This window comes from Caloenas nicobarica, chromosome 19 (assembly GCF_036013445.1).
Source record: "Caloenas nicobarica isolate bCalNic1 chromosome 19, bCalNic1.hap1, whole genome shotgun sequence".
Classification (NCBI taxonomy): Eukaryota; Metazoa; Chordata; class Aves; order Columbiformes; family Columbidae; genus Caloenas; species Caloenas nicobarica.
Window position 1 is genome coordinate 5702091 of NC_088263.1, and position 26800 is coordinate 5728890.

At 46.7% G+C, this 26800-nt stretch overlaps 1 protein-coding gene across 1 annotated transcript in view; it reads left to right on the forward strand.

Annotated features, from left to right (window-relative positions):
- COL27A1 (collagen type XXVII alpha 1 chain) overlaps nt 1–26800 on the forward strand; it is a 147303-nt gene that overhangs the window by 42382 nt on the left and 78121 nt on the right. Inside the window, exons 8-16 of the mRNA XM_065648239.1 lie at nt 762–806; nt 1654–1707; nt 3976–4020; nt 6395–6448; nt 7667–7711; nt 17086–17139; nt 21465–21509; nt 23900–23953; nt 24354–24398. Of these exons, the coding sequence (XP_065504311.1) occupies nt 762–806; nt 1654–1707; nt 3976–4020; nt 6395–6448; nt 7667–7711; nt 17086–17139; nt 21465–21509; nt 23900–23953; nt 24354–24398 (441 nt within the window). The remainder of the gene's footprint in view (nt 1–761; nt 807–1653; nt 1708–3975; nt 4021–6394; nt 6449–7666; nt 7712–17085; nt 17140–21464; nt 21510–23899; nt 23954–24353; nt 24399–26800) is intronic.

The following is a 26800-nucleotide window of genomic DNA, read 5'->3' on the forward strand; positions in this document are numbered from 1 at the left end:
CAGTCTGCAGGTGAACAGGCTAGCTTTGTCCTGCTCCAGTGTCTGCATCTCAAAATAAATACTGAAAAACTGAAACAGGTTTATGAAAGACCTGTGAGAATGATTTGAAGCCTTCAACACTTGCCAGCTAGCAAGTTGGATTAAGAAACTCATTCTAATTAATTCAGCAGAGAGCAGGTTAAGAGACAGCTCACTCACTGCTTTAGGTAGCTTCATGATGAAGGACTCTGGATCTTGTCATACCTGGTAATAATTAGATTAGAAAAGCTGGAAGATAGACAAATTCAAGATAGAAACAAAACTGAAGTTTCCCTTGACAGTAAATTGTTATTTTGGTGTTTCCTACGGCATTTCAAGTTCTAAAGCGAAAGTGAGTGCTCTGAAATGCGAGTGACTCACATTGCATAGTTCCCCAACTTGCCCAAAGCCAACATTTCACCCTACAAGCCTGTGGTTTCCTAAGGATTAGGGACAGCTTTGCTAAAGGTGTAGGTACAACTCTAAGTCTGTTCATGGAGCAAATCCTTCCTGAGTAACCACCGGGCCAGACCCCGGCATGTGCAGCTTTGGGTGATGCAAGCACAAAGCACCATGTTAAAAGTTTGCGTGATTGTGTAGTGCTATCCCATATCTAAAGACCTGCTTCTCTTCAGAACTTTACTCCCACCTACAAAGAGCAATTCAAACCAAAACCAGATTATTTGTTTGTTTGTTTGTTTGTTTTTTCCTTCTTACTCATTTATTGCATCCTATTTCAACAGGGATATAAAGGCTACCCTGGACCACCAGGTCACCCCGGAGACCAGGTGAGTTTTCCTAGTTTCCAACACTTCACCTTTAGAAGAAGGATGGATTTGCTGACCCTGATGCCTGTTTGGATGCTGTACAGGCTGCTCGGTGCACACGGGGGATGCACAGTGACCTCCCATCCCACCGGCAGCTCTGCACGTACCAACCGAGCACCAGCACGTTCCTGCAAGGAGACTGCCCTGAACTTTCTAAATTTAATTTTTAATTTTTATTGCTCAGCCATGTTAAGTTTATGTGGTTCGAGAAATACCAGCTTACCCTACTCTCCTTTTATTTTTTTCCTTTACATTAATTTCACCTGGAGTTTACAAACCACATCATATTAAGTACTAACATGTAGTTCCTCTCCCAAAGCCCATTCCTCCTCTTCCCCTTTTCTCCCCTTCTCTTTATTTGGTTAAGTCTGATGTTTGCAATTCAGAAAAAAAAAAAGGCAATGAATAGCAGGCCCTGTTAGCAATGATGTTAAAGGATATTATACATGAATCCATTTAGTTTGGAAGAATTTTGGCAGTGCTTCCGCACCAGTAAAACGGTTCCATATGCCAGATATAGATGCAGCCTTACACCTTCTCTTAGCCTTCTTGTTTCAAACTATCTGCTCTTTCGCTGCAGATGGAAGGGGAAATAGCAACACTTGCTTAATGCATGGATCCTATTGACTTGGTGTGTTTTCACCTCTCATTAGCTTATTCCACTGTCTACCCTCAATATTTTCTAAATTTGCATCAGGTTAATCCGTTCCACCCTCATTTTGCCCCCAGCTCAAAGAATGAAGCAGCTAAAAATGCTTCCCAAGTGTGATGACCTTAACTTCTGTGCTTTTCTTTTTTCTTTCCAAAGGGCGAACGAGGACCAGCCGGGAGTCCAGGTGCCAAAGGTTATCCTGGCAGGCAGGTGCAGTAAATCTCATCGTGCTGTGCACAGACTAGGGATTTGGGTGTGCAGGTAGCTGAATATGTGCCCTGCTAAATATGTGCCCCTGTAAAGGCAGCGTAGACCTCTAGAATACGTCTGAATATTTTCCTTCTTCCCTCTCCAAGATATTGTATTAATGAGACAGCCTTTCAACTCTGGAGGACACTAAGGTTGTCAGAAAGTATTTTATGCCTATGATCGATAAAACCTGAATTTCTATAGAAAAATCTGACATATTTTTGCTTCAGTATAACAAGGGGGGGAGGGAAGTAAAAACACACCACCCAAAATAGCAAAGGAACATACCTGCAAGCTGCTAACCCTTCACTTTTAGGCACGTTTTCCATTTAATGTTGAACACGTTAGAAATTGGAGGCAGAAGAAGGCATGTTATCAAAATAAAATATTTAGATGAACTCTCATTAGTATTATTCACTAGTGTAATTGTGTACGTACATATAAAATTATACATGGACCATAGTCTGTTTTCATTCTGAAAAAATTGCACAAAGCTTTAGGAATTGAGTAGCGTGCAAAGGAAAATGGATCAAAATTGGACACTTTATTGTCTTACTTATGTAAGATGCTGAACAATTGGAATCTGTGGAGGGCAGAAGTCCTGGCCCTGTAACCTTTTACAGGGAAATGATTTTGTCGTGGTTTTCTTAAACGAACACATTAATGTTGGATTCCCCCACATTTATATTTTAGTATACAGCTAACACCCAAATATTTGCCATGAGCATTTCAGACTTATCATGAGTTCATATGTGAGTTTTTACCAAGATATGTACGTTTTTAGACTAAATGTGAGCTAGATACACAGAACAACTCTGCATTCCCCCTGCCTCTGACTCTTTCAAATTTGAAATGAAATTGGTACCTCACTTAGCAAATTTGGGGTGGAATATACAGATGCAGGCTGGAGAGTGCAGGTGGTGGGACTGGCTGAGAGTTTTATGCACCTGACTAAATGTCCCATTTATACTCTGAAAGGCTCTTAGAGACTTGCATGCCAAAGCATCTCCTAGGTGGGAATGTGTGTTAGGTGATTAATACCAAGCAGTCCGAGCTGTATTGCTCATACAAGGTTAATGAATGCTGGTTCCCAATTCACAGCAGTGCACTGCCCATCAGATAAGCAGAGTGAAATCTTTGCGCTTGACATACGAAGAACAAAAGTGGTTTCTTAAAATGTAGTTTGGGTAAGGAAAGTGATTTTTTTTTTTTTTTTTTTTTTTAAAAGGCAGCTTTTTTCAGCATATCTGAACGCTGTGTGTATCCAGCATCAGAACTGTTTGCTTTACTGAGATTTTACTGCTTGTTACTCCTGTCAGCTGCGCTGGCTCCGCAGTACTGTGGGAGACAGTGCGTGGCTCTGGTTTGATTTGCGCATCACAGGCAGAATTGTTACCTTCACCCCATGGCTGAAACCTTTGGCAATGATGCGTGAGGCAGGAAAGAGCACAACCTGACTTTCAGATCCCAGGCTGAGTGTGCGCCGCCAGCTAAAGAAAATATGGACTTAGCATTCGGGTTTTTTCTCCCTCTCTTCCAAAAAAGCCTAACAACACTTGGAACCAGAAAAACAATTGACCTGGAAACTTGCTAGAAGACAATAAATTTAAGAATTCATTACGCATTTTTAGAGGGTTCTGTTTCACAGTACTTCAAGTGAGTAGCAATAAGCATAGAAGTAGAATTGGGAATGCGTTTTCAGTTCTTTCTATAGCTGTTGATGCTGCAAAGGGTTAGAGATGTTGCAGAACCTGCACTAAGTGACTTTCTAGGCTGTAGAAATTAGAAAGGATTTCTCACTGCCTGTGTTCCCTAAACAGGTATTGAAATACATTTGTTATTTGCGGTGCATGTCTTGAGCAAGACAGGAAAACAAATCAAGGGCTGTCGGGTACAGAGCATCACTGTCCATCACATCCCAAGTGTAACGTGCCCTCTGTGCTCCCCGCTGCCTTCGTCTTTTTGGTCTTCATGATCAGAAATCTCTCCTTCAGCCCTGGGGAAAGCTCACTGTGTGCAGCAGTCTCAGGTTCTGCAGAGTCCCAGCTCCCCAACAATGGGAGATTTGTTATTTGTATCATTTTGCCCTTTTTTCTCCTTTGTAGATACGCTTTGGAGTCGGTGCTGAAAGCAGAACCACGCGGGGACGGTGCTGGGGGTTTGGCACTGCTCGTTAGGTTAAATTAAAGCCTGTCCACATTTGTCTTTGTTTTTTCCCTTCTGTTCTAGGGTTTACCTGGCCCCATAGGGGAAGCTGGTCCAAAAGGCAGTCGGGTAAGCAGCCTCTCGTTTGTCTTTGCTCTTGTTTGTTTTTGCCAAAGGCTTCTCAAGAAACTTTATGCTTAATTTTGCCAGTCTGAGACTGATTGTTTTTATTCATTGGATTCAGGGGATTTAAACTGCTCATCGCTTGTTTATTGAAGCACTGCTAAATTTTTTTAAATTAAACACATAACGTACCAAGATCAAAGTTCACCAATAGTGCTCGTGATACATCAACTCCTTCAAAGCTCACATTGCAGGAAAGAATGGCATACAAATTCCTACCAAAGACCAAATTCTGAAGTTTCTGCAAGCCTCATCTCCCAAAGGCCTCTTTAGTTTCAATAAGTGTGGTTCAGTGGTCTTTGACCATGCTGAATATGGGCTCTTTTGGGTATAGTGCTGAGGTTGGGAGTGATTTATATCACTATGCAGAATAGCAAGCCAGCATCTTGAAGCCACGTGCAAATACAAACATTAATATCTCTGTTCTGCCTGGTTTTGCTCACCAAATTTAATTGCTGGGGATTCATTCTCCCTGCAAAGGATTTTTTTTTAACCAATTAAGACTCTCATTAATCACATTTTGTTCTTTTCCTGCAATTATAAACTCACAATGAGATTCTGAGCCAATAAAATCCCCCTTTCTCTGACATGTGATACGTTTTCTATATGCAGTAAATTCAACCAGCTGGCTTTCATCACTAGGAAAACTGCAAGGAATAAACAAATGCTGACCCTGTAGCCAGCTGTATTCCGGAGCTGGGAAGGAAATGGCATGTTCCATGTCCTGAAGGAAGATCTGAGATAGTGCAGCTTGCTCACCTCACTTCTGCGAGTGATAAAGTTTCCTCTGGTGCATCTGTTTCACTGGCCTAACCAGGACCTCATGTAATTATCATGCAGGAGATGGGCAGAATGTAAAACTAGAAAATGATTTTTCACTTTGCACCCCTGAGCGCTCAGGACTGAAATATTTGTAGCTACCCAAGAAAGCCATTTCTCAGTCAGAATTGGATTTCAAGGTGAGATACCTGCATTTTGTGGATTGAGGGAGCCAACTGTGGGCTCTTCTCCATCCCCCACCTCTATGTTTTTTTGTCCTTCTGCAGGAAGTGGTTCAGGAGTTACATGGTTTGTCTTGGCGTTCAGGAGGCACAGACATCATCATTTTAACATGGCTGTATTTCCCGGCCTAGGTGTCATCCCTAACGGAAAGACAACCTAAAGGGAGCAGTGGACTGGTGAAAATATTTGTTGGGGTCAACAGTAAGGGACTTAGCGATGATGGAGAAAGAAAGATGATAGAAAATCAGTGTTAACACTTGGCTCTGGTAACAGCGAGGTGCCACTGAGGGGGCTCCCTGCTGAAATTCACTTCCTCTTGATTCTGCATGTTTGGCACAAATTAGTCCTTTGCAAAGGACCAGCACACAAGGTGACTTTGTGCTAACTGCTGAGCAAAGAGGATTAAACACAAGGCTTCAATTGTTGCAAGGGAAGGGAAACGCGGCGTTTGTGTCCTGTCTTAGCAGGATCCCAAGGCTGCAGAGAAACGTCGCCTACTTGAAAATGCGACGCCTGCCGATGAGTGTGAAAGGAGCAGATTTTGTTTGAAAGGAGCAGATTTTATGAGAAACATCTTGGTTCAAAGGAGGTTTATTTACAGTTGGATGTCAGAGGATCTGTATCTATGTAAAGTTGAGCCTTGTGCACCAACCCTAAGAGCCTGAAAATGTCACACTCAGCCCACCCCCGCTGCTTGGACTGACAAAGTGTTTGCAAAAGGTCTTCTTGGTGATACAACTGAGTTTGCAGGGAAAGGGTTTAGGCAGAACCGTGACTGATCTGCTCCTCTCTCGGCAGCGGCGTGGTCGGCAGCCCCACGTGCCAGGAGAAGGTGTTTGCGTGAGAAGGGGCTGCAGCGTGTGACCCCCATGTGACATAAGACAAGCAGAAAGGGCTTGGTACAACAGGATGTTTTCACAACACGGTTGGGAATGAGCGCCAGAGGCAGGGAAAGAGCCTTTGGAGAGACGAAAGGAGGTGCAGGCATGTGGATTCCTTTTGCCATCACTCTTGCTAACCTTGAACCAAGCTCCATTTCCCCCAGGTACACTCAGAGCCAGCCCAGGTAAGGTTTCTTCTTGCTGGCTTCTTGCTGCCTGGAGTCCTCATGATCCCTGGTGTGAGGGTATGTGCCCTTGGACTACATCGTGGAAGCCAGCACCATGCAGTCCATGGGCATATACACTTGCCTCAAGGTTTATTTCTTCACGGCTGCCATTGACCAACGCTGGAGGATGCTCTGCTGTTCAGGAAACACAGACTGACTGGTTGCTAATGGAGAAATGTATCTTTACTACTTGTTTCCTCTTTTCTTCAGGGATATATTGGTCTCCCAGGATTATTTGGGCTACCGGGGGCTGATGGAGAACGAGTGAGTATTTTGTGACAAAAACCTCGGTGTGTCACTTGAATGCAGTTCTTCAGAGCCTGTTGTAACCTTCTCAAGAGGCAAGCATGCCTGATGTTTAGCCAAGCTTTCTTTAGCCTGTTTCTACCCTTGCGTGAAGACCTGTGTCCCTGTATGATGTTGTCATTCAGCTCAGGAAAGCCCAGGCTTCAGGCAGAGTCATCAGACCTCACTGTTGCATAGAGAGGAGTTTTTCTATATTTTCCTTCACTTAAAAACCTGCCTTCCTCCCCACCTCACTAGTTCGTCTTAGTGGGATGGGGCGGGGGGGAGAACGTACATGGAATTTCCCCATTCCCACAGGAGTGACATCCCATCAACAGTGTCCCAGCATTTTGGGTGTCCAACTGGAAGTGTCTGGAAGGAGCCTGGCTGTTGGAAGTGACAGTGCCGGGGACTTTCCGATGATGTCTTTCCTTCCAGTTGCATCGAGTTGGGCAGTCAAGACTGGGGCCTGTGGACGGGCAGCTGTGGCTGCTGTTCCCATGTGTCCCCCCTTCCCCCATCCTTTTCATCGTGCCTTCTCCAAACCCACACATTCAGAGCTTTGCAGGACCTCCCTTGCTTTTTCGCTCTTCTCCCCCATGTCCCCCCACCTTCCTGATCTGTACCCACTCAAGGACCCCCTCTTCCTACTGCAAGAGCTCCTAAGGAAGGTCATTGTAAGATGAAGACTGTTTTATTCCAACTTTTCCTCCCTCAAACCCAAACTCCAGAAACAAGAGAGGCCCCGGGAGCGTGTGGGAGTGAGCGTGTGTGTGTGTGCCTGCCCGGGAGGGGACAACCCTGCGCTCTAGAGTCGCTGATTTAATGCTCGTATAACTAAATAAGAAACATAAACACAAGTTCTCCAGCGAGTGCCTTGGCGGTGGCCTTCGTTCGGTTCCAGACCAGTAGCTTAATGACTGCTCCTGCTAAGCACAGCCCCAGCCAGTTGCCCTGGGTGTGGATGCTGCCTGCGTGTGTCCTCGGGGAGGGCCGTAGTTAGCGGGTGAAGGTTAATTAATTGTCTTCTGCTCTCGCAAGTAGCTGACATTTTGATTCCTGAACAATGCCGCAGTCATTAGCCTGTTTTGCGTTCCCCTTTCTCTCCTAGTGTTGTTTTGTATTGTTGGTTGGCTGTTTGCTTTCTCAACCAGACCTATTATTTTCTTTTTTTTTCTCTGTGTGTTTTCCTTGCAGGGGATCCCTGGAGTTCCCGGGAAGAGGGGCAAGATGGGTAGGCCGGTAAAGTTTTTCCTCGTCTATTATGCAGACCTTGTTGAATGAAACTGGAACCAAAACATCTGGCTTTTGGCTGGGTCCCTACATATCTTCTGATGGGAACTAAATGGGGAGATCAAACAAACCTTTCCATGTCTCTTTTCTCAAGCAGGAAGAAAACTGAACATAAAAATATTGTTCCTTTCCTTTCTTTCATGCCCTGCCCACTTCACAGGCATTTTTGTTCTTTTTTTTTTTTTTTTTTTTTTGCACTGTCTCCATGCTCCCTTGGATCCTACACTTCTCAGATTCTCTTCTGCAACATCTTGCCCTCTGTCCAGCCTCTTCCCTGAATGCTTTTTGTAATTCCCACTGTGATTGCAGCATCCCAGGTGTCTGTGCGCACTCTGTTGCATTTACTGCTCTGTGCTCCCCCTAGTCCCATTGCATTTGACTCTTTTTACTGCAATTCTCTCCAACCCTTGTACCATCCTGATTTGCATTAACAAACGTGTACTTTTGTATAGAAACATTTTTGTCTTTGGTGGTGGTAGAGAGTTAAAGCAGATCAGATGAAGAGACGTTTGAGGAGTGAGGAGACCAGGTAGATTTGAGGCTTGGAAGAGGTGTTTGCAGGTAGGGCTGAATACAAGGTGGAAACTCTGAGAGCTGCATAGAAGAAAGGATTTATGGTGACTGTAGCAAAAAGCAAAATAAAAGCAGGTGAGAAAAGTACCGAAATGCGCAGAAGAAACAGGGAAAGGACAGAAAGGAAAGCCTTTTCCACATCAGCCTGCTTCCAAGCAATTCTGCCTGCTTCCTTTGCCAAAATCTGTCAAGTTTTTTTGCTCCGGGAGTTAGCAGAGAGATCAGGCATGTTCATGCTCTGGTGTGTCTCATTGCCTTTACACCTTGTTCTTCGTGTTAGCCTGAATTTCTCTCACTCTCTTGACATCATTGTGCTCACAGGCTCCTTATAAATGTCCACTCGCCCACACACGGAAAAATCCAGTGTTTTCCCCTTGTCACCCTTGCACGCAAACGCGTGCTTTCCAGGAGTCCCACGCCTCCAGCTTGCTGCTGTTCTCCCAGTGAAAGCCTCACAAACATCCCAACAGTGCCACATTCACCCTGGCTGGCTGTTCCCCTCTCTCTGGGGTGGGGGAAGCTCAAACAAATTTTGGGCTTGGAGGCAGTGGAAATCTGTACCAGATTTTTCAGTTTTGTAAACTGCTGGTTACACCAGAAACCTCTGCGATGAATAATTGCAGAGAGCAGTATATGTAACAGTGACTCATTGACCAGAGCAAAACAAACAAAGCAACAGTCGTTAGGTGCAGAGATTCTGCTCTCTGTCCCTGCACGGAGCACGCTGGAGGCTCCAGGCGTTCCAGCTCTTGTTTGGCTCGAGTTTGGCATCTTCCAGGCAAGGGCTTGTGTCTGGCGGTCACTGTTACAAACATGGGGCTCCCCAGAGATCAGCGGGGAATCTCTCAACCGTGGAGGCATTTAGGCTGGGGTCTAGAGAAGGGATTAAACAGCTGTGCCTGAGCACCTTTGTTCTACTCGGCTCTTTCAGAGAGTTTTGGCTCCGTTCCCATTACATGATATCAAGTTTAATAAGAAATCTTGAATGAACTGATGCTGATGATTCGTAATACGGAGCGTGAACAAAAAGATTAAGTGACATCCAGCGTTATTCGGGAAGTGACTGGGAGAACGGAAAATAGGAACCAACTGACACTTATCTCCTGGCCTGGGCTGTCTCCCAACTGGTTTGCAGTGTTTGCAAGGGATTTTTCTCGTTGCTCACATCCCCACGCAGCTTTAGGTTTGCTAGCGTGGCTACTGCTACTGTTCTCATTCAGTGTTGTCACTGCAATGGAGAGCTCTTGGATTGTGGCTAATAGGGTTTCCAAAGGTGGTAAATGCTCTGGGAAGTAGGGAAGGAGTTGGTATCAAATCTATTTGTCTACCTAGTTTTGTTAGGGATGAGAGACGGCTGCAGGTTAAATGCTGAGCCGGGGGCAGGAGAAGTTTGCATGTGACACCGTGGGCCTCTGAGGGTGATGTAAGAGGGAATGATTAAAATAGAAGAACTGGATATGAGTCAGATCTTGAAACCCTTCCAGGGAAGTTAAGTTTTGCAGAGCTGTGAGGGACATGGTGAATCTGTCGTGGAAACAGCCGGCTCCACCTCCCGCTCCGCTCTCCCTGCAGCGCATCCGCAACATAGGAGGCGAATGCATTTGTAACGTATGGGCCATGGTGAGCTCTTGGGCAAGGAGAAAGGTGGGAGTGGGCTAGGGAGAGAATTGGGATTAAAGTACAATGCACTAGGGAGGCTGAAATAACAGGAGTCTGTGCGTCTCGGATCTGCTGCCTGGTTTAGGGGTTATGCTGGAGGCCGGGAGCTGAAGCAGCTGGTTGCTTAAACTTCAGTCTTGCCAATGCAGTGGCTGAAAGGAATGGCTTTTTATTGTGATGTTGTGAATTTTCATGGCATTCGGTTGAGCAGCTGGCAAAAGAAAAAAAAAAAAGAGGATAAAAAAGGCCCCATTGCTGTGAGGACTGTGGTCCGCACCGTGCGGGGGGAAGGAATGAGAGAAGCTGTTGTTACCTTCTGTCTTGGCACAGATAGGTGATATATCAGCCCTAGTTCATCTTTAGAAAGGAGATGTGCTGTCACTGAAGGAGGTGACCTGCAGGAAGAGGAGGTACAAGTAGGGATGTGCGCTTTTCTTCCGCTGTGGGAGATGTGTAGCTACGATCAGAGATGCCTGCACTGCAGGTTATATTAAACTTCAAATAGAGTGTCATATTTTCAGAAGTTCTCAAGCACTGTTAGAGAAATAGACTTAAAAGGAAACTTTCAGGAGATGTATCCAAAGAGCTTTGAGCTCTTTGTTTTGTTCGTCTTCATTACTGATAGGTGCTTATATATCTTTTTTCATGTAGAGTATCAGTACTGCACCAGCTGTGCTATCTTATGCCTGGCTTTTGCTTACAACGTTTTATTAGTAGAATTATTTTAAAAGGGATAGAAAGGAAGGAGCAAGGCTTAGTTCCAAGACATAGTTATTAATTCTTGGGTTTGTCTGAGGACTGCTGGTCCCATACCCGGACCTCAGTTGAACGCTTGGAGCATCACTGTGTCAGGTACCATGCAAACACCTCGTGAAAGAAAAGCCCTGGCCCCAAGGGTCCATCGGTTGGATTGTACCCAGGATGTGTGGCCAGGAATGCTGACACCTCTGTCTGTGAGAACGGTTGGAGTTTGCCAAGGCAAGGTGGGGAGATGCTGCGGTGCTCGGTGCCTGCACAGGAGGAGGAGGAGGATTCGGGACCTGCTTTCTCCCCATGGTCTGCAGCTTCAGACAGGTCGTGTGGCTGTTCTGTGCTGTGTGCAAGACAGGGGTAATATACTCGATTCTCTTTTGAGCTCAGTAGCTGAAACTTAGCCTGTAAAAGCCAAAGATTACCACTTAGATGTCAAGGAAGAGCTGCCATAAAGTGGTATGTGGATTTTAAGTATTAAGGATGAGTGCATAGTCCAGAAGTCTCCCGTCCCTTTGCCTATCAGCCACAACGTGGAGGTTGTGAGAGCCAGCTGTGATCTGGCAGCCGCCCGAACGTGGCCTCAGGACTTGTTGTGAGCATCATCGCGGTGGCAAGCTGCCGAATCTGGCATGCGTTTTCTACGAGATGACCACGGTCGGGGTCCCCCTTGCCACCTCTCGGCTTGTAACGCACCGGCGCCTTCTTGCCAGGCTATTTTTCACGCCTGCTGTCTTCTTCCATGTTAACTTATAAAGTTAATGTCTTAACTCCTGCCTCCAGTGAACACCAAGCCTCAATATATTATTTTTTGCTGCATCTGATAAGTTGTTAGAGATGCATGTGATAACTTTGCACTCCCCTCCAGATTGGGAAGGCTGTTGCCTCATATGAAAAGATATTACCTTGTGAGAGACACAAGATAGCAAAAGCAGGGCTACCTTTGGCTTAGGGAGATTTCATTTTACAGCTTCCCCCAACCTTTTGATATATGGCCGAGATAACTTAGTGGTGAAAGTAAGTGCGTGGGGCTTTGCCAAGTTACACAGTCTCAGCTGTTGTCCGTGCAAACAATGAGGGAACATGTTTTGCCATGCGTCTGGAAAGGCTGGCATAACTGCAAATTACTGAGAAAAATAAATTTTGCCCCTCTCTGTAGGGACTAAGATGATAAACATCTCCTCTCTTATTGCTCCAGTCCTTTCTCTGCTTTGGATGCAGCTGAGGTCCTTCGTTGCGCTTGGAGTGAACAAGGCAAGAGTCTCCTGCACCACACGAGTTGAGATTTGGGAAACTGGTAACACCATTTCAAAGTACCTCTTCTTTAACAAATAATGAGCAAAAATTGAATGGGCTCCCTGTGGATGCAAAGAGGTGGCCCATATGGCTTTTCTCATAAGAAACATGACTTAGGCATCCACCCATCTCACCTACAGCCCTGAATATCATGGCTCACATGGGCTGCTAAAGCTCCAGCCATGTCTCTTTTGTCACTGAGGCCTTGCTACCTACCAAAAAAAAGGAGGAAGAATGGAGCTGTACTTCTCTCTAAACACCGAGAAACATTTTAAAGAAATATTGGAATTCAAATTGAAAAATTGCTGAAGAAGTAGGGGTTTTTCCTGTTAGCTAAGTCAATTCTTTGCTATAATTTTTCTTTATTAACCTACATTTTTAGAATAGATTGGGGTGCCTCTCGCCACCCTGGGAACCAACGCTGGGTCTGGCTCAGCCACCCCCCACACCCACCTGCGAGGGACTCACGTCTGCTCTCCCCATCAAGAACGTTCTCAGAGCCGTAAGCTGCCAACATAAGCTACACTTGTTTATTTTATTCTCCTTTTTTTTTTTTCCAGTGAGTGCCTTCTCTCTCTCTCAGCCCTGCTTCCCCACCACTACCTTTTTTTTGTTGTTTATTTAAATTGTTTTACTTGCAATTTCCATCCCTGGGGAGGCTCCTGGGCAGAGATTCACCTGGTTGAAGCCAACTGGCAAATAGAGTCTTTCGCAGACAAGACAGGAGGGCTGGTTGGTTTTGAGCAGTTTCACCTCCAGCCAACAGGAAAACAAAATCCTATTTTTGGAGAAGGATTCTGTTGGCGTGAAGACCTGCCAGGATTCCTCGGAGCAGCGGCTGCCAGACTTGCCTCCCTTACTCCGTCAGGAAAAGCGTTTTAAATGGAATCAGATGTTGTGTACATACAACACACCCACCCACATGTGCACACCTGAACAGGCCCTGGGGAAGCGAAGGACCCGGCGCATCTCACCCGTCTCTGCATCCCTGGGGACAGCTGCTTCCAGGGACAGGGGACAAGAAGAGGTGGCATCTGCTCGGCCCGGGAGCAGCCCTTTGGCCGCTCTGGTTTGTGCAGAGGAAGAAAAGATGGGGAGGTGGAGGGGGATGCAAACCCCTGATGCAGGAGGAGCTGGTTCCAGTGTCTGTCTGGGACTGGTTGTTCTCAGCAGGAGTCTCTTGGCATATGAAAGGACGCCCTTTGCAGGGAGGGTGGATGAGCAGGAATTAAGGCTTTGTTGTAGGATCTTAGAGATTGGGTCACTGGGTCAGCTTCAGACTTCTCAGTGTTACCTGGGATAAATCAGTTCGCATCTCTCTCTGCCTCAGTTTCCCCTCTAATAGTGGTTCCTCAGCTCCACCAAGTGCAGTGAGGACAAATTTTGCAACCGCCATAAAGCTCTGCTTGGGGTGAGGATAGGAGAGCACAGAAGCACCTGGATCCTGCTTAGTGCAAACTATCTGCTAGGATGCTTTTTCTCCAACATCTCTTCAAGCTTCATCTTGCGTCTTTCATTAAACTTCTGCTTCACACAATGTGAAATCCATTCAGCTGGACTTTTTTTTTTTTTCTTCATTCTTTCTTCACCTCGTCTCTGTATTTCCCAGCTGTGAGAGAGAGCCAGAAGTTTCGTCATACCTGACTCCAGCCACTGAGGAGGAGCACCCCACTGGCTCTCGGCCAACAGAACTTGTTATTTGAGCATTTTCCTCCCAGCTCTGCTGCCGTTTGCCATCCCTTCCCAGTCCCTGGTCCTTCTCTGCATGTCCCCTCCCTCCCACAGAGCAGGCAGGATGCATGGGCTCCATATTTTTCACTGGAGTGTTTTCTTTACTGTCCCAATTCTTGAACATAATTTCCAGGGACTAGACTTTCTGGAAAAACAGCCGCACTCTGAAAAATGGTGAATTTTCTGTACCAAAAACACCCTCTGCACTCACTTTGGAAAGGTCAAGAGACTCTGAATGTGCTGGGCTCGTTAATCCTTTTCACAAGTCTCCTGCAATGGGCTGCCAGTTGCAACCTGCCTGTCGGCCAGCGCCATAAAATGATCTTCCTGCCCCGTGTGTTCTCCCTCGGTTTGGGCTCCTCAGGCTGCTGGAGCAGCGCACGGGAGAGGAGAGGAACTGCTGCTTACAGGGATGAAACAAACGGGGTAACAAAGTCTGCTCGTAATTCCTAGGCTGCTTGTTTTTGTTGAATAGCACCGGTTTTGTTCCTGAGGAACATCTCTGTCCTTCAGGCTCAGGCAGGAGGTGGGGGGGCACTGAAAAAAGTAGCTTTTACAGACATGTGAGATCCCATGAATTAGGACACTGTGGTCACTGGAACTGTTATTGTGGTTTAAATTGCTCTTGCTTACCCCATGGAAAGAAAGCGCTTGCTTTTTCATTAGGGGCTTAAAAGATTGATTGTTTCCTACTGTGCACCGGGCTGGTGGGACAGCTTTCCCAACCTGGTTTGGGTCTTTGGAGACTGTACAGATGCTGAAATATCCTCCTTCACGCCATCAGCCACCAGCCTTGGTCTCATGTAATGTGCGAAAGACTGTTCAAACTTGTGTTGCCAAGCTCAAATATTGAGCTAGGCTGCCTGGGGTTAGTTGAATTGAAGCTGCTCTTTCCATTTGTCTCCTCCTCTGGGTTTGTTTTGCAGCTCAGGCCAAAAAGTACCAGGGGAGCACCCATCACCCAGCGATCTGGACCTGGGAGGGGGCTCGTGCCAGCAGAGCAGGTGGCATCTAAAGGACAATCAGATGTTGGCAAGGACAAGGCTTTGCTGCTGAGTGCTGATGCCAGCCCTCGCTATTCTGGGCTTTTTCTTCTCTGTTTCCTGCCGCTTTGCCCCTTTTCCATCCCATCTTGAGGATGGACAGAAATCCTTGCTCTGGGGGGAGCCACGTTGTGCTGTGAACAGCTTTTATTGTCAAATCTCTTACTGGGCAGCATTGGCCAAGTGACCTCAGGTACTCGGCTCTCTGCCTTCAAAATGGGAATAATCTGCTTTTTTAAATACTTGGAGATCTGCTGTTGGAAAGGCTGTGTGAAAGCTAGATTTTTATTAACTCTGTTACCAAGTGCCTCAGATCTCCCATGTCTTTATCTTCAAGCAGTGAGGTTAGTACTAGAAACTGAGGCACAAAAAGATATTAGTGGGAAGTATGAATTTGAGTAGTTCCTTATCTGGACACTTTGGCAGAGGAGTGCATTGTTTATATCACGTTGGAAGATATTTAAACCGAATTCAGAAAATGCCCTTAATCTGGAGCAAGCATTCCTTTAGATGATATTATGCTGCCGTAGCAATATCGATTTAATTGTACTATTCAGAGTAGTAAAACCTTCCCACATTGGCAAGACCTTAGCTTGACAGAAGGCAGTCGAGCAGCCACAGGGCCAGGCGGCTCAGTGACATCCATGGGTCGCTGTGCCCAGCTCTGTCCTCTGAGAAAGGGAAGATGCAGCTGTGGGGGTGCTGAAGGCCGTGACTGAAATCTGTAACAGCAGAAGTACAGTATCAGTCTGTGCACACTCATATTTTCCTTGGCAAGTTGTACGACTGTAAACAGCAGAATATTCCAAGACAGTCTTTTATTTTTTTTTCTTGCCTGAGCAATGAGTTTTCCCTATACATCCCTGTTCCAATCTTATTGATTCAGCATGTAGCAGAGTTATTTTTCCCCTTTTTTTCATTAGAGAAAATCGTACTCATCCCCGCCTTCTTTTTATATTTGACGTCTTTGTCTCTAGAGGGCAAGAGGCTGTTTCCAGTGGTTGCTTACCACAGCTTCATGGCATGTGCACGGGCTTGAGGGACGTAGTGCCCAGCTGGAAGGAGTCAGACAACTTTCCCATGCACAGTGATGCCCATAAAATTGAAGTATTGAGTCCAAGCAAGTGGTAGCTTTTGTCCATTCAGAAGTGTGTACTGAATGCTGTAGGGAATTGGTACAAAAGAGGTGAAATGCTGGCTCTGACCTTGGTGGCAAAATGTTGGTTGTCTTAAACAGGTCTCCTATCTCTCACTGTAGGTTTGACTAAGTATCTGTTTACCTGGTTGTGTTGACCAGGAGCTGTAAACCCTCAAAGGTGAAGGGAGGTCTTGGTTGACATCTTTGACTGCAGTCCCAGTATAGTTTTCCTGTTCTCTCTGCTGGGATCCTTTCAAATTTCAGTGGTGCTGATGGGTTTCCAGATGGTGCGTTGCTGTTGGCTGTCATGTATTGCTTCCTTCAGGTTTGCTTTTCCAAGGTAACCAGTATTTGTAGTATACAGGGGAGCAGGGAGGGAGCGGGAGCATCCTTCTGATGGGATCTCTTAGCCCAGAACGTGATTGTGTTGTATCTCATGCCTGGTGGATATTTCTTCCTGAAAGAGGATAGAAAGCACTCTATCTTCCAATACAGAATCTGATCTTCCAAATGCGGGATTATAATTTCAGGTGTAAACTACATGACATAATCTTCAGGGCTGCGTATTCCTTGTTGGACATATTGGAGTACTTGAGTGAACCAAAACGAAGACAGAAGCACCTATTTCCACCGCTTCTCTCTGCTCTGCTCACTCACGTTGTCTTTCTACGTGATGCTGCAGAAGCCTCACCTGCCATATGAAGCATGCCCAGGGCTGACAGCTGGTGCTAAGAAAATGCTGATTAAGGCTGGAGGTAGCCTGTGAGACAAGAACATGCCAGGTCCAGCAGCCTCAGCAATGGGGCTTTTCACAGCGTGGCCCTTCCTGTCTCCTGACTCATTCTTCCTCTCAAGGCTCCCGTTAGTTAATAAGTTAAACGGTACTTGTGGTTGCCCTTCACTGGCCCCAGGAGAGAGCGGTGAATCAGCTTTTGGCCTCGCGGAGCTGCTCGCTGGGCAGCTGTGCTGGTGGAGCAGGGATGGTTTGGATGAAGATGGATGGTCCGCGTTTCTCTGTGAGCTGCTGCCTACCAAAACGCTGCGCTGGGTGCAGGGGAAGCGGTTTTTAAGCTGGTTACCTTTACACCGGGGTGCATCAATAACGAATACTTGTGTTTGCCTCCTCTCCTCAGGGTTTTCCTGGTGATTTTGGGGAACGAGGACCTCCAGGCATCGATGGGAACCCAGTAAGTTGAGAGCTTCTCTCCTTCTCTCTTTCTCTTGCCGTAGACGGGACCCTGTACTGCATCATAATAGTTAGAGCATCATACTAGTTAGAGATGAAAGAAGCTTTTAAGTTTGATGGCAGCTTCTAGCATTTTGGTTTTGTCCTTCCTGAAGAACAAATGTACATCCCTGCCCTGCTCAAGCGTGCTGCAAATTCCCGTGCTTGACTCAACACCCTGTAACTGCCAGGTCACCATGTTGCCATTTGCTTTCTGTCTCCACCTGTTGCTTTTCTTGCACCTTGGTCTTGATAAATGCTTTCTAGGATATGACTAGAAGAAAAATCAAGAGAGAAAAGGTAGGGCTGTTGCTGCTGATGAGCAGGCGGTGTTTGGAGCACGTTGTCCATACCACAGGGCCTGATGTAAAGCCTGTGGCAGCCGCAGGAATCACCTTGGCGACTAGTGTGCTCTGGATGGAGCTTTGTATGAACATAGCAGGGAGACATGGGCCCACAGACAGAGGAACGTATCACCACGAGGCACCGCAGACTTGAGTGCACATAAACCCTCAGAGGAGCAGGCCGTGTGCTCAGTTGCATAGAGCTCTGAGATACATAAAGAGGCTGGTCCCCTCCTTTTCACCACATTTCATTCTCTGATGCAGGTTAGCAAACTGATACCACCTGGTTTGCATCTCCCTAGCCTGTAGAAGTAAGCTTCTAAAGTACTCCAAGCTCAGTACCTTTCCTTTTCTGAAGTGAACATTAATACTGTTGCAAAAAGTGCCAGACTCTCCACTCTGGTGTCTGGGCGCACTGAGGGACAGACAGACAGACACCACAGCTCAGGTTTCTGCTGCCCCAGCCGGCCCCAGCACTGCAGGGAGAGAAGTCCTGAGGCTCCCGAGTTCTTGGCCTCTCTCCGGTCTTCATCTGACTCCTGCTGGCTTTCCAAGAATGGGATGTGTCTCCTGGGAATTGGGTCAGGATGGTTCCAGAGACTATTTAAGCAGCTGGATGCTGATAAGGTTTATTTTGCTCTGCTCTTGTAGCACTTAATACCAAACAGTTGGGTATGTGCTGTGTTTTCCGCTACTCGTAAAACATGCCCTCGTGGATTGAAAAAGTTCTCAGATGTATTAATTATTCTAAATTATTTTCTGTGTGACTTTGTTGATTCTCCCTCAATTAGCATGTGAGCAGTACTGATTCATCTCTGAAATTCTTGCTGTCTTGGTTATTCGCACATAATCACAGTGCTGCTCTTGGCGTTTGATGGAATGATTTGTGTGAAGTAACCCACTCTGCATGAGTCTTCAAGTTCCCATTCGTCATATTTGCAGCATAAAAGTTATTTTCACAAGCGACTCTAACGAGCAGGCCAAGCTCAGCCACACTCCAGCCTTTGTGGGAATTCAACACAAGAGTCACAAATGCAGTGAACTGAAAGAATTAGATTCCCAAGGAATACTTCTGCAGGACTTTTCCCATCCTTCAGTCAACTTAAGCCGTGGGTCACAGTGGAATCAGTAGTCCCAAAGTAGAAGACCTTCTAGATTGTATTGCTATTTCCAGTCAGCCCACCAGGAAGAACAGGAATCCTGGAGGTCAGAAAGACTTTTTTTTCCAAATAACTTGTTTTGTTTTCTTTTAAATTTGTGAGTTGTCTAAGCCCCATTCAGAAGATGTGCTCAACGTTAGCTGAATGCCAGTTCCCAGAGCATCACAGACAAGCAAAGGTCCCTTCCGTTAATTCATCCAGAACGATCGCTCTTCTTTCATCTTATCAACGGCTTTTAAATATTAATGTGCCTTGGAGATTGCAGAATGAAAACAGACTGTTTCGGCTGACTTAAAGGGAGGTTCACAGGGTCACGAGTGGAGTCACAGACGCAGAAAAATGCCGGAAAGTCTGTTTGTGGAACACGCAAATATGCCGAGTTCGCTAGGTGGAGGACGCAGTTCAATCGTAGGCAGGCGGGCAGCTGCTGCGGGTCCCGAGCTGCCCCATCCCGTTTGATCCACCGAGCACTTACGCTGCTGCCGTCGCTCGGGGATGGCTGAAACCGACAGTCTCTGATCTTCTTTCCATCCCCTCCAGACAGAGCAAGGGCTTTTCCAACCACAGAGGAGTTTTTTTTCCCTCCTACCAACTTGCTGAGAACTGTTGAGCCACCACATTCCAGATCCCCTCCTCCCGGAGTGCTTTAGCCACTCCAATTAGTCTCTTAATCACAGGAATTAGGTGTAGGAGAGGGCTGTTGATTCATCTCCGTGTCTCTTGTCCCAGTGCCCAGTTCATGCACTGAAAAAAGGAGAATAGAGCCTGATTTTCCTTGCAGGTCAGGGACCAGCCTGTCATTACTGATAGCCAGGAAAGAGCACCTGTAAATCCTCCATTTCCCAGGCCAGGGAATGGCTCAAATTAACAACTAGTCCTGCCCACCTCTCCCAGGGGAATCCACCCCCTCCTCTTCCAAGAGGAAATCCTCTTGCGTTAGACATGAGTCCATGGGTTTCCACGTTTACCCTTCCTCTTGAGGAATACCCACATGACATAACTCAGATCTAGGCAGTTCCTCCTGCAGCTGGTGGGACCAAGAGCCAACCATCCACCCAATCTTCATCCCAGCCACCCTCGGAGCCTGCAGAGCTCCCTGGGAAACCCCGCGATGCCACCATGCAGCTCCTGTGCTCAGCATCCCTGCTTGTACTCCCTCTTCTTACAGAGCCTGGTAACGCCAGGACTCGGCTAAAAGCTTGAAGCCGACCTTATTACAGCAGCTCTGGGGATGCAGAAATCCCACCCGTGAGGAACAATTGCTCCACAGATGTCCCAAGTATGCAGGAAAGGAACCGGCCATAAAAAAGCAATTTTTAGGCTGGTTGAGATTATGAAACGCTTTTTTGTGTGTGCTTGCCCAATAGTCCTTTACTCCACTTCCTATAAAATAAACACACGTAACCCTTTACCCAAGGAGGCCGAGCACGTTCAGTCACGTTGCGTCCCCTTCTCTTTCATTCTTTCACCAGGCAAATCTTTCCATAAAAGGGGAGCTTTATTGTACTGAAGGGGACTCCACCAGATGTGCACCATAAACTGAGCTGGGCTGTCAAAGAAAGTAGCCAGTGTGATCTGGAGCAGAGGGGGCTGTTTGAGCCAACGGGAAGTTTAGTATTTCCAATGCACTTGTTTTGAGAGGCCCCATTGGAGACGGGGCTGTGTAAGAGCCAGTCCTTGTCCCGACAGGCAACCTGCTGTCAATGTGATCCACCAAGGGAGACATGGGACGGGCTGAGCATCACAGAGGGATTGGTGAAGTACAGGGTGTTTCAAAAAGATGGATGAAATTTGAAATCTCTGCAACCACGAACCGCCCATGAGTAAAACTCTTCACAGTCTGTACAGCAGGTGGAGGGAACACAGAGCGTCTACAGAAAGGTATTACTAAAACTTGATAACTCGTTTGCAAATTTTTGTGTAATTGTAACGTGTTGAGTCCACCTTTTTGAAACACCTTGTACTTAGGGACCTAGATAGGTGTGATTCAAAGTGGCTCTTCCTCCGAGCGAGTGCTGGGTTCCCTGCTCTGGAGGCAGCGGTGCTGAGACACCTCCCTGCGCGCAAGCTGCAGCCTGAAGTCTAGGAGCTTTTCCTAAAAACTAAAGGCTATTTGATGGTCTGGGTTGGAGCCTGGATGGATGAGGCAGAGTGCAGAGGACGCTGCTGATTCTCCACCTTAAACCAGCTCTTAGACACAGGAGGAGCAGCCTCAGAGCTGCCAAACACGCTCCCAGGGCCCATCAGCCAGCACCAGAAGCTGCCATACCCTTTCCCTAAATTACCTAGTTTAATTTCCATCCAAATACTCCTTTTCTCATGAGTTTTATCATTTCTTAACCACTCAAAAAAAAAAAAAAAAAAATTAAAAAAAATCATGTTTTCCGATGAAGAGCAACAGCTTGCCTCTCCTTCCCACCTTAGCTTTGCTGTCCCTGGTCCCTGCCCTTGTCCCTGTCGCTGTCCCTGCCTCCATCTCACCTGGGCAGGCTCCCACCCGCCCCCCTGCCCGCACAGTTAAATGCTTCTTTTCTCCAGGCTGCTCCTGGGAGGGGAAGTCAGCAAACAACTGCAGAACAACAAGCAGCCCTGTGTCTGGAGAGGCTGCGCTGGCGAAGATGGAAGCTCTCGATCAGTTTGGCTGGGGAAGGGGCTGTGGGGGGGACGGAAGGGAGAGGGACGGCCTTTTCCCTTCCCTCAAGTTCCTGAAACACTGAGCTGCCTTTCAGCCTCTGTTTGTCTACAAAGTGTCCGTAACCACATCGGTTTGTCTTTCCTTTTAGGGAGAATTGGGAGCCCCAGGTCCTCCTGGAGTCCTTGGACTCATTGTAAGTATAAAAACAAATGGAGATCTGGCTTCTCGGGGCTTTAACCCTTTCAGCCTGCATAACTACACGCAGATTTTCGTCTTCCTGTGGCAGTGAACGGGACGACTGTTTGCATGGGGGAGGCGTGATGTCTGAGGAGAGAGGAGGTTGCCTGGTAGAGTGGGAGGTGGAGGACGGCAAACCCTTTCTAAGCAAAAGGAAACAGATTAAAGGTTTGTTTCCTAGATAAGTCACCCTTTTGACAACATTTATCAGGGTATTTCTTTAAAGATGCAATATTCACTTCACACCAGGATCTGTTGTCTTTTAAAAAGCAAGTCCTTGTAAGCCGTAACCTAAGGATACACAGTTCTTGTTCACTGGAGAGGTTGTGGGCAGGATCTGCTTGTCCTCTGAATATACAGGAATTGTACGTGCTCTCTCACCGTCCCATTGCTAATCCAGGTAATTATGTACACAGCCAAATTCCACCGTTTATAACTCTTTTCCCCAGCAGGACATAAATGGCTGTAAGGATGGCTGGCAACTCATCCCCTGGCGGCTGTGCTGGGGGTTAGTGGATGCCCAGCTGAACATAATATGGGTTATTTTTCAGTCTCAGTAATTGTTTTAAGTTATTTTGCTCCATGCACAAAAAGTGGTACGCATTCTTTTAAAATGATTCCTCCTTGGCTATGATAATCCATGAAAACTTCGCTTGCAATGAACGCTTAAAAACCTTCCTATTTTGCCCTTCCATAGCTTAAATTAAAGGAGCGAGTATGTCAGCTGAGATCAAGGCCTCGATTGCCATATAGGTGTTGCACAAACAGAGAGCACCAAACCCAGAAATCACAGACTCCGTGGGGAAAAACAGAGGATATGGTGGAACAAGCGTACCCATGTTGCAGATGGGGGACTGGGGCAAATTCCGGGTGCAGCAGGTGCTGGGTGTTTGCTCCGGGCTGGTCCCTGTTCAGTCGTTTCCTTCCCAGTGCAGCCACCCCTGGGGACCGGCCGGGCTCCGCTGCCTCCCCGTACCCTGCAAGTGTTTGGGTTTGCTGTTTAAGAGAGGCTGAAGAGCAGAATTAGATGTAACTAAAGCCTCTTGCTCTCCTAATTAACTATATGGGCAAAGCTTTAAGTCAACGTGTTTCTACAAGAAGCCTTTATGCTGGGAAGTATGAAAAGGGGATCTGTTCGGCGGCTGCGGCCCAGTGCTCCCAGTGCTCCCAGTGTGGCTGCAGGCCCGTGGCTGCCAACCAGAGACGCGCTCCTTCAGCAGAGCCGTCCCTGTTTATTTACGCATGGCAGGCAAGGCCGGTGCGCTGTATCACTGCCTCCCTTCATGGGCAGAAAGCAGCCAAAGCCTGGTTGAATGCTGGGCTCTGAAGGCTCTTTTATACGTACGCACACAGCGGCCCTGAGCTCCAGTGTCCTCCCAGGCTGCAGCTTCTCCTCCAAACCCCAATCCATGATGCTGCGCTGACTTCTTGCTGCAGCAGGATAGCCACGCTGATAAGACACCTCTGTCCTCACCTCCTTCCTGTTCCTCCTCTTTCCTCCCCATATCTCTTCTAGATGTCAGAGCTCAGTAACAATCGAAATTTCTTGACTCTTGCCTCTTTTGCTGTTTGCTGTCTGTCCTTTTTAGTGCACGCTCAGACTCCCTCCAGAGAACTTAGGAATACTGTGGTAGATTCTTTCCAAGAACATTAGTAACTTCACCAAGAATAAACATGCTCCGGGATTGTCTTAAACCAGCTCGATATTTTAGTGTCATAAATAGTAGAAAACGGCGATGAATCCATTCAAAAGTTAGGAGGAATGTACGAAAAAATGTTCTCAGCTCCACAGTTGCAGACTTCACAGTTGTTTCTTAACGAATTTTCCATTATTTCGCCCTTAATTTATTAGCCTGAGTTCCTTATCTGATTTTTAAGTGAATCCAGGAGTCTGACCACACTCCCTGACCCCCATACCTCCTGTGGCACAGGATGCTCCCACGTTCTCCCGACATCCAGCACGCTCTGTCCCATGGCCATGCACAGGGACAGCAGCACGGTGGGGCCGGGTGAGCTGATCGTGGGGGACAGATCACATCTCTGGTGGTTACTGTCAAGCTGCTTTGGGCTCTTTTCTTTGTGGAGACAGCAGGATGCCAATAGGAGCTGCTCTTCTTCCCTCCCGTGCCTGCGAGGCAAACACCTGCGCTGATTTTATGTACAGACTGTCTATACATTAAAAGTCTCTTGGCTCATGCCAGGATGCTGCTTCTGCTGAAATCAGTGGTGCAGTTCCTATAAATTGAGGGATACTGAGGGACCAGATAGGAGAGGGATTTCACACCCCATACAGCTCTCTGTTGGTTTTGTACCTCATGACCTGAGTAATTTTCTTTCTCTTACTAGGGTGACATGGGCTCTGTTGGACCGATAGGCTATCCAGGACCAAAAGGCTTAAAGGTGAGAGAACAACTGAGCTGCATGAGCTCTTGTGCTTCCATGGCAGGGCTGAGGATTATTCTGTTCCTCCTGTGGGTGACAGTGATGGTTCTGAGAGAAAGGAGGGGTGGTGGGATGCTTGTCCATCGAGCCAGCCACAGGACTGTCGAGCACAACATCTCACCGGTGGTCTACAGTAGGTATAAGTCACCAGGGAATCCGAGTGCCTCCAGCCCACAAAGGATATTTAAAGAATGTGTGAAGGAGCACGCTTTGGGAGCAGGTTGTCATTTGAACTCGGGGCTGTGACTGACCGGTGCTGTGGGTCGGACCCACCAGCCCCATCAGGGACATCAATGTCATAGACCTGAGCAAGTCTTCATGGTGGCTCAGTCTCACTCTGGACTTTCTTTTGTTTCAGGGGCTGATGGGAAACCCTGGAGAACATGGACTGAAAGGTGATAAGGTGATCTGAATACTCCCTTATTGCACTGTGTTTTAATTTTGCATGTGAAAACCCCTTTCCAGCTTCTCTTCCTTACTCAGCACCATGGTACTGGTTCCACTCTGGATGTCTCTTTGCTCCCATCCTCCCTCCTTTCTTGACACTCCAGTTTTGATTTTTCTTTCTTTTATGATACCTGCCCCATCTCCTTTTCCACAGAGCTCTAGTGCAGATCAGTTATGCTCAGCTCCTCTTTGGATCTTCTGTTTCCCACTGATGATGATGTTACCTGTCAGATTATCTGGTGTTTCGCCGGGCTTTTATGGTTTTGTATTGATTACATGATGGGTTGAGGAGGGGGATGAAAACCTAACAACACTGACAGTGGGTTTGCATTAATGCATTTGGGGGAAACACATGATATAACAAAGCAGCACAACTCACTGGATCAAGAAAACCAGCTGGATTCCCAGGAAAAACTGCTCTGTGTTCGGTACCTCTGCTCCTGTTCAGAGAGGGGAAATTGCCATATGCCAAACTGATATAAATCACTTTAGAAAAAGGAAAACGGAGCTGGGCATTGATTGCAATGATTTAGTGCTGCTGGCACAAAAACACGCAGCTTGAGCTACATCAGCATGAAGCTGTGTGTGTAAATGTCTCACTGTCGTGAGAACCATCCTCCTACAGATATTGGACTATAGGGCTTATTTAGTCTGAAAGAGTGGGAGGTGCAGTCATTTACTGTTGGCTCTGATTGCTCAGGAGGGCAATGGAAAATGACCATTAAATGTATTGTCCTCCTCTTGTCTGATGTTTTATTCTCTTGTTAGATGTTTGCTTTTAGAGAATGATTTAGCAGCCCAAAACTGCACTTGGGGGAAGTAGCGTCAAGCCAGTTGATTCCACTCTCCTTATATTATAGCAGCTCTTTGCCAGGGCTCCTGTGTCTGCAGTTTCCATTCCAGTCTTGCACTGCCTTTTCACTTTTGCAAGGAGATAGGACAGGGCAAGAGGACTTTTTCTTTAGGACAAGCTTAAGAAATTGTAGCTGGTTTCTTGACTCAACACCAATTCCCAGAGCCCACAGACTCTTCTGTCTGCTCCTTAGAAGAAATGGTGGAGTGTCTTCAGAATCACCAACATTTAAACCATTATTTAGCAAAATTAACCTTCCTGGACATTCTATAATAGTCTCTGTCACTTTACACAGACTGCTCTGTTTATCCCCAGTATTTCTCCAGCCACTGCTTTCACAGTAACCAAATGGTTTGCAGCTCTCCCTAGAGTTATCCTTACAATACTTCCAAGTGCAGAATTATCCATCTTCCCCCAATAATCCCATGCTCAGCCTTGCAGCCTCTCTCCTGACGTGCAGGAAACCTTTTGTCTCCCTCCCTCACTACCTCTCCCACTGCATTTTCCTTGGACAGGACAGATTTCCCTCCTGGCTTTCATTACAGCCCTTTCCTAACCTAAGACTGACAAACCATCCCTCCTGCTCAAGCCTCCTCTGTCCCTAATGAGTTGGCTTTAGTGTGAACATCATGGGTGCTATCAAACACTCAGATCAGACCAACGATGATTTCAGAGTCAGAGGGAGCTTCCAAACAGATTGTGCATGTTCTTTCCAGCCATCCCACAGCCAAATGGCTGGGAAATACAAGGCAAAAGGAAAATCAAACCTACTTAAGCGTTGATGACCACAATTCTCATCTACCCAGGTGAAGTCACGCAACTCTGGTATTGTGGTTTTTAGCCGAAGCATCCGAGTTTGCTGTAGCTGTTTGCATGAGTAGAGATGAAGTTCATCAAGCTCTCCTTACACTTGGGAGAAGATTTGGCCTGAAACAGCTTTGTGGTTTTTTCAGTTATTTGGTTTTCTGATTTGTCGGTCTCGCTGTTCAGCTAGTTGGCCCAGTTTATAATACATCCCTTCTCCACCTGATCAAAAGGCTGTTGCATTTATTGACTCCCATGTTTCTTTAGTGAATGGCACCTTTAAGCCTACTTATTTTCTCTCACTCTGATTCGGGCAACATGAGCAAAAACACTCATCCCTTCTTACAGCTTGTTTACATTTGTGGTTTAATTGTTTATGCTCTGGTAGGACTGAGAAATATAAATTATATCTGGTCTTGCTGGTTTTGCTCATTTTGCAGCAAGGGAAAAAAAATCTACCTTCAAAGAGCTCGTGGTCTAAACACACATGGAGTAGAAGGAGGGGACTTTTATGCCGTTCACGTTATGTGTGAGCTCTGAGTGGCAGAAGTGACCGAGGAGGAGGTTGCTGGAGGTGGGAATTGCACCCTGGCCTTTTGGACCCTGTCCTTGCTGGGATCAGCTTTTCTCTGGCCACCTGCCTCGTTTCAATGAAAAAGTTTTCCATTGCAGCCTTTATTAAGAAGCTGCATCATAAATCT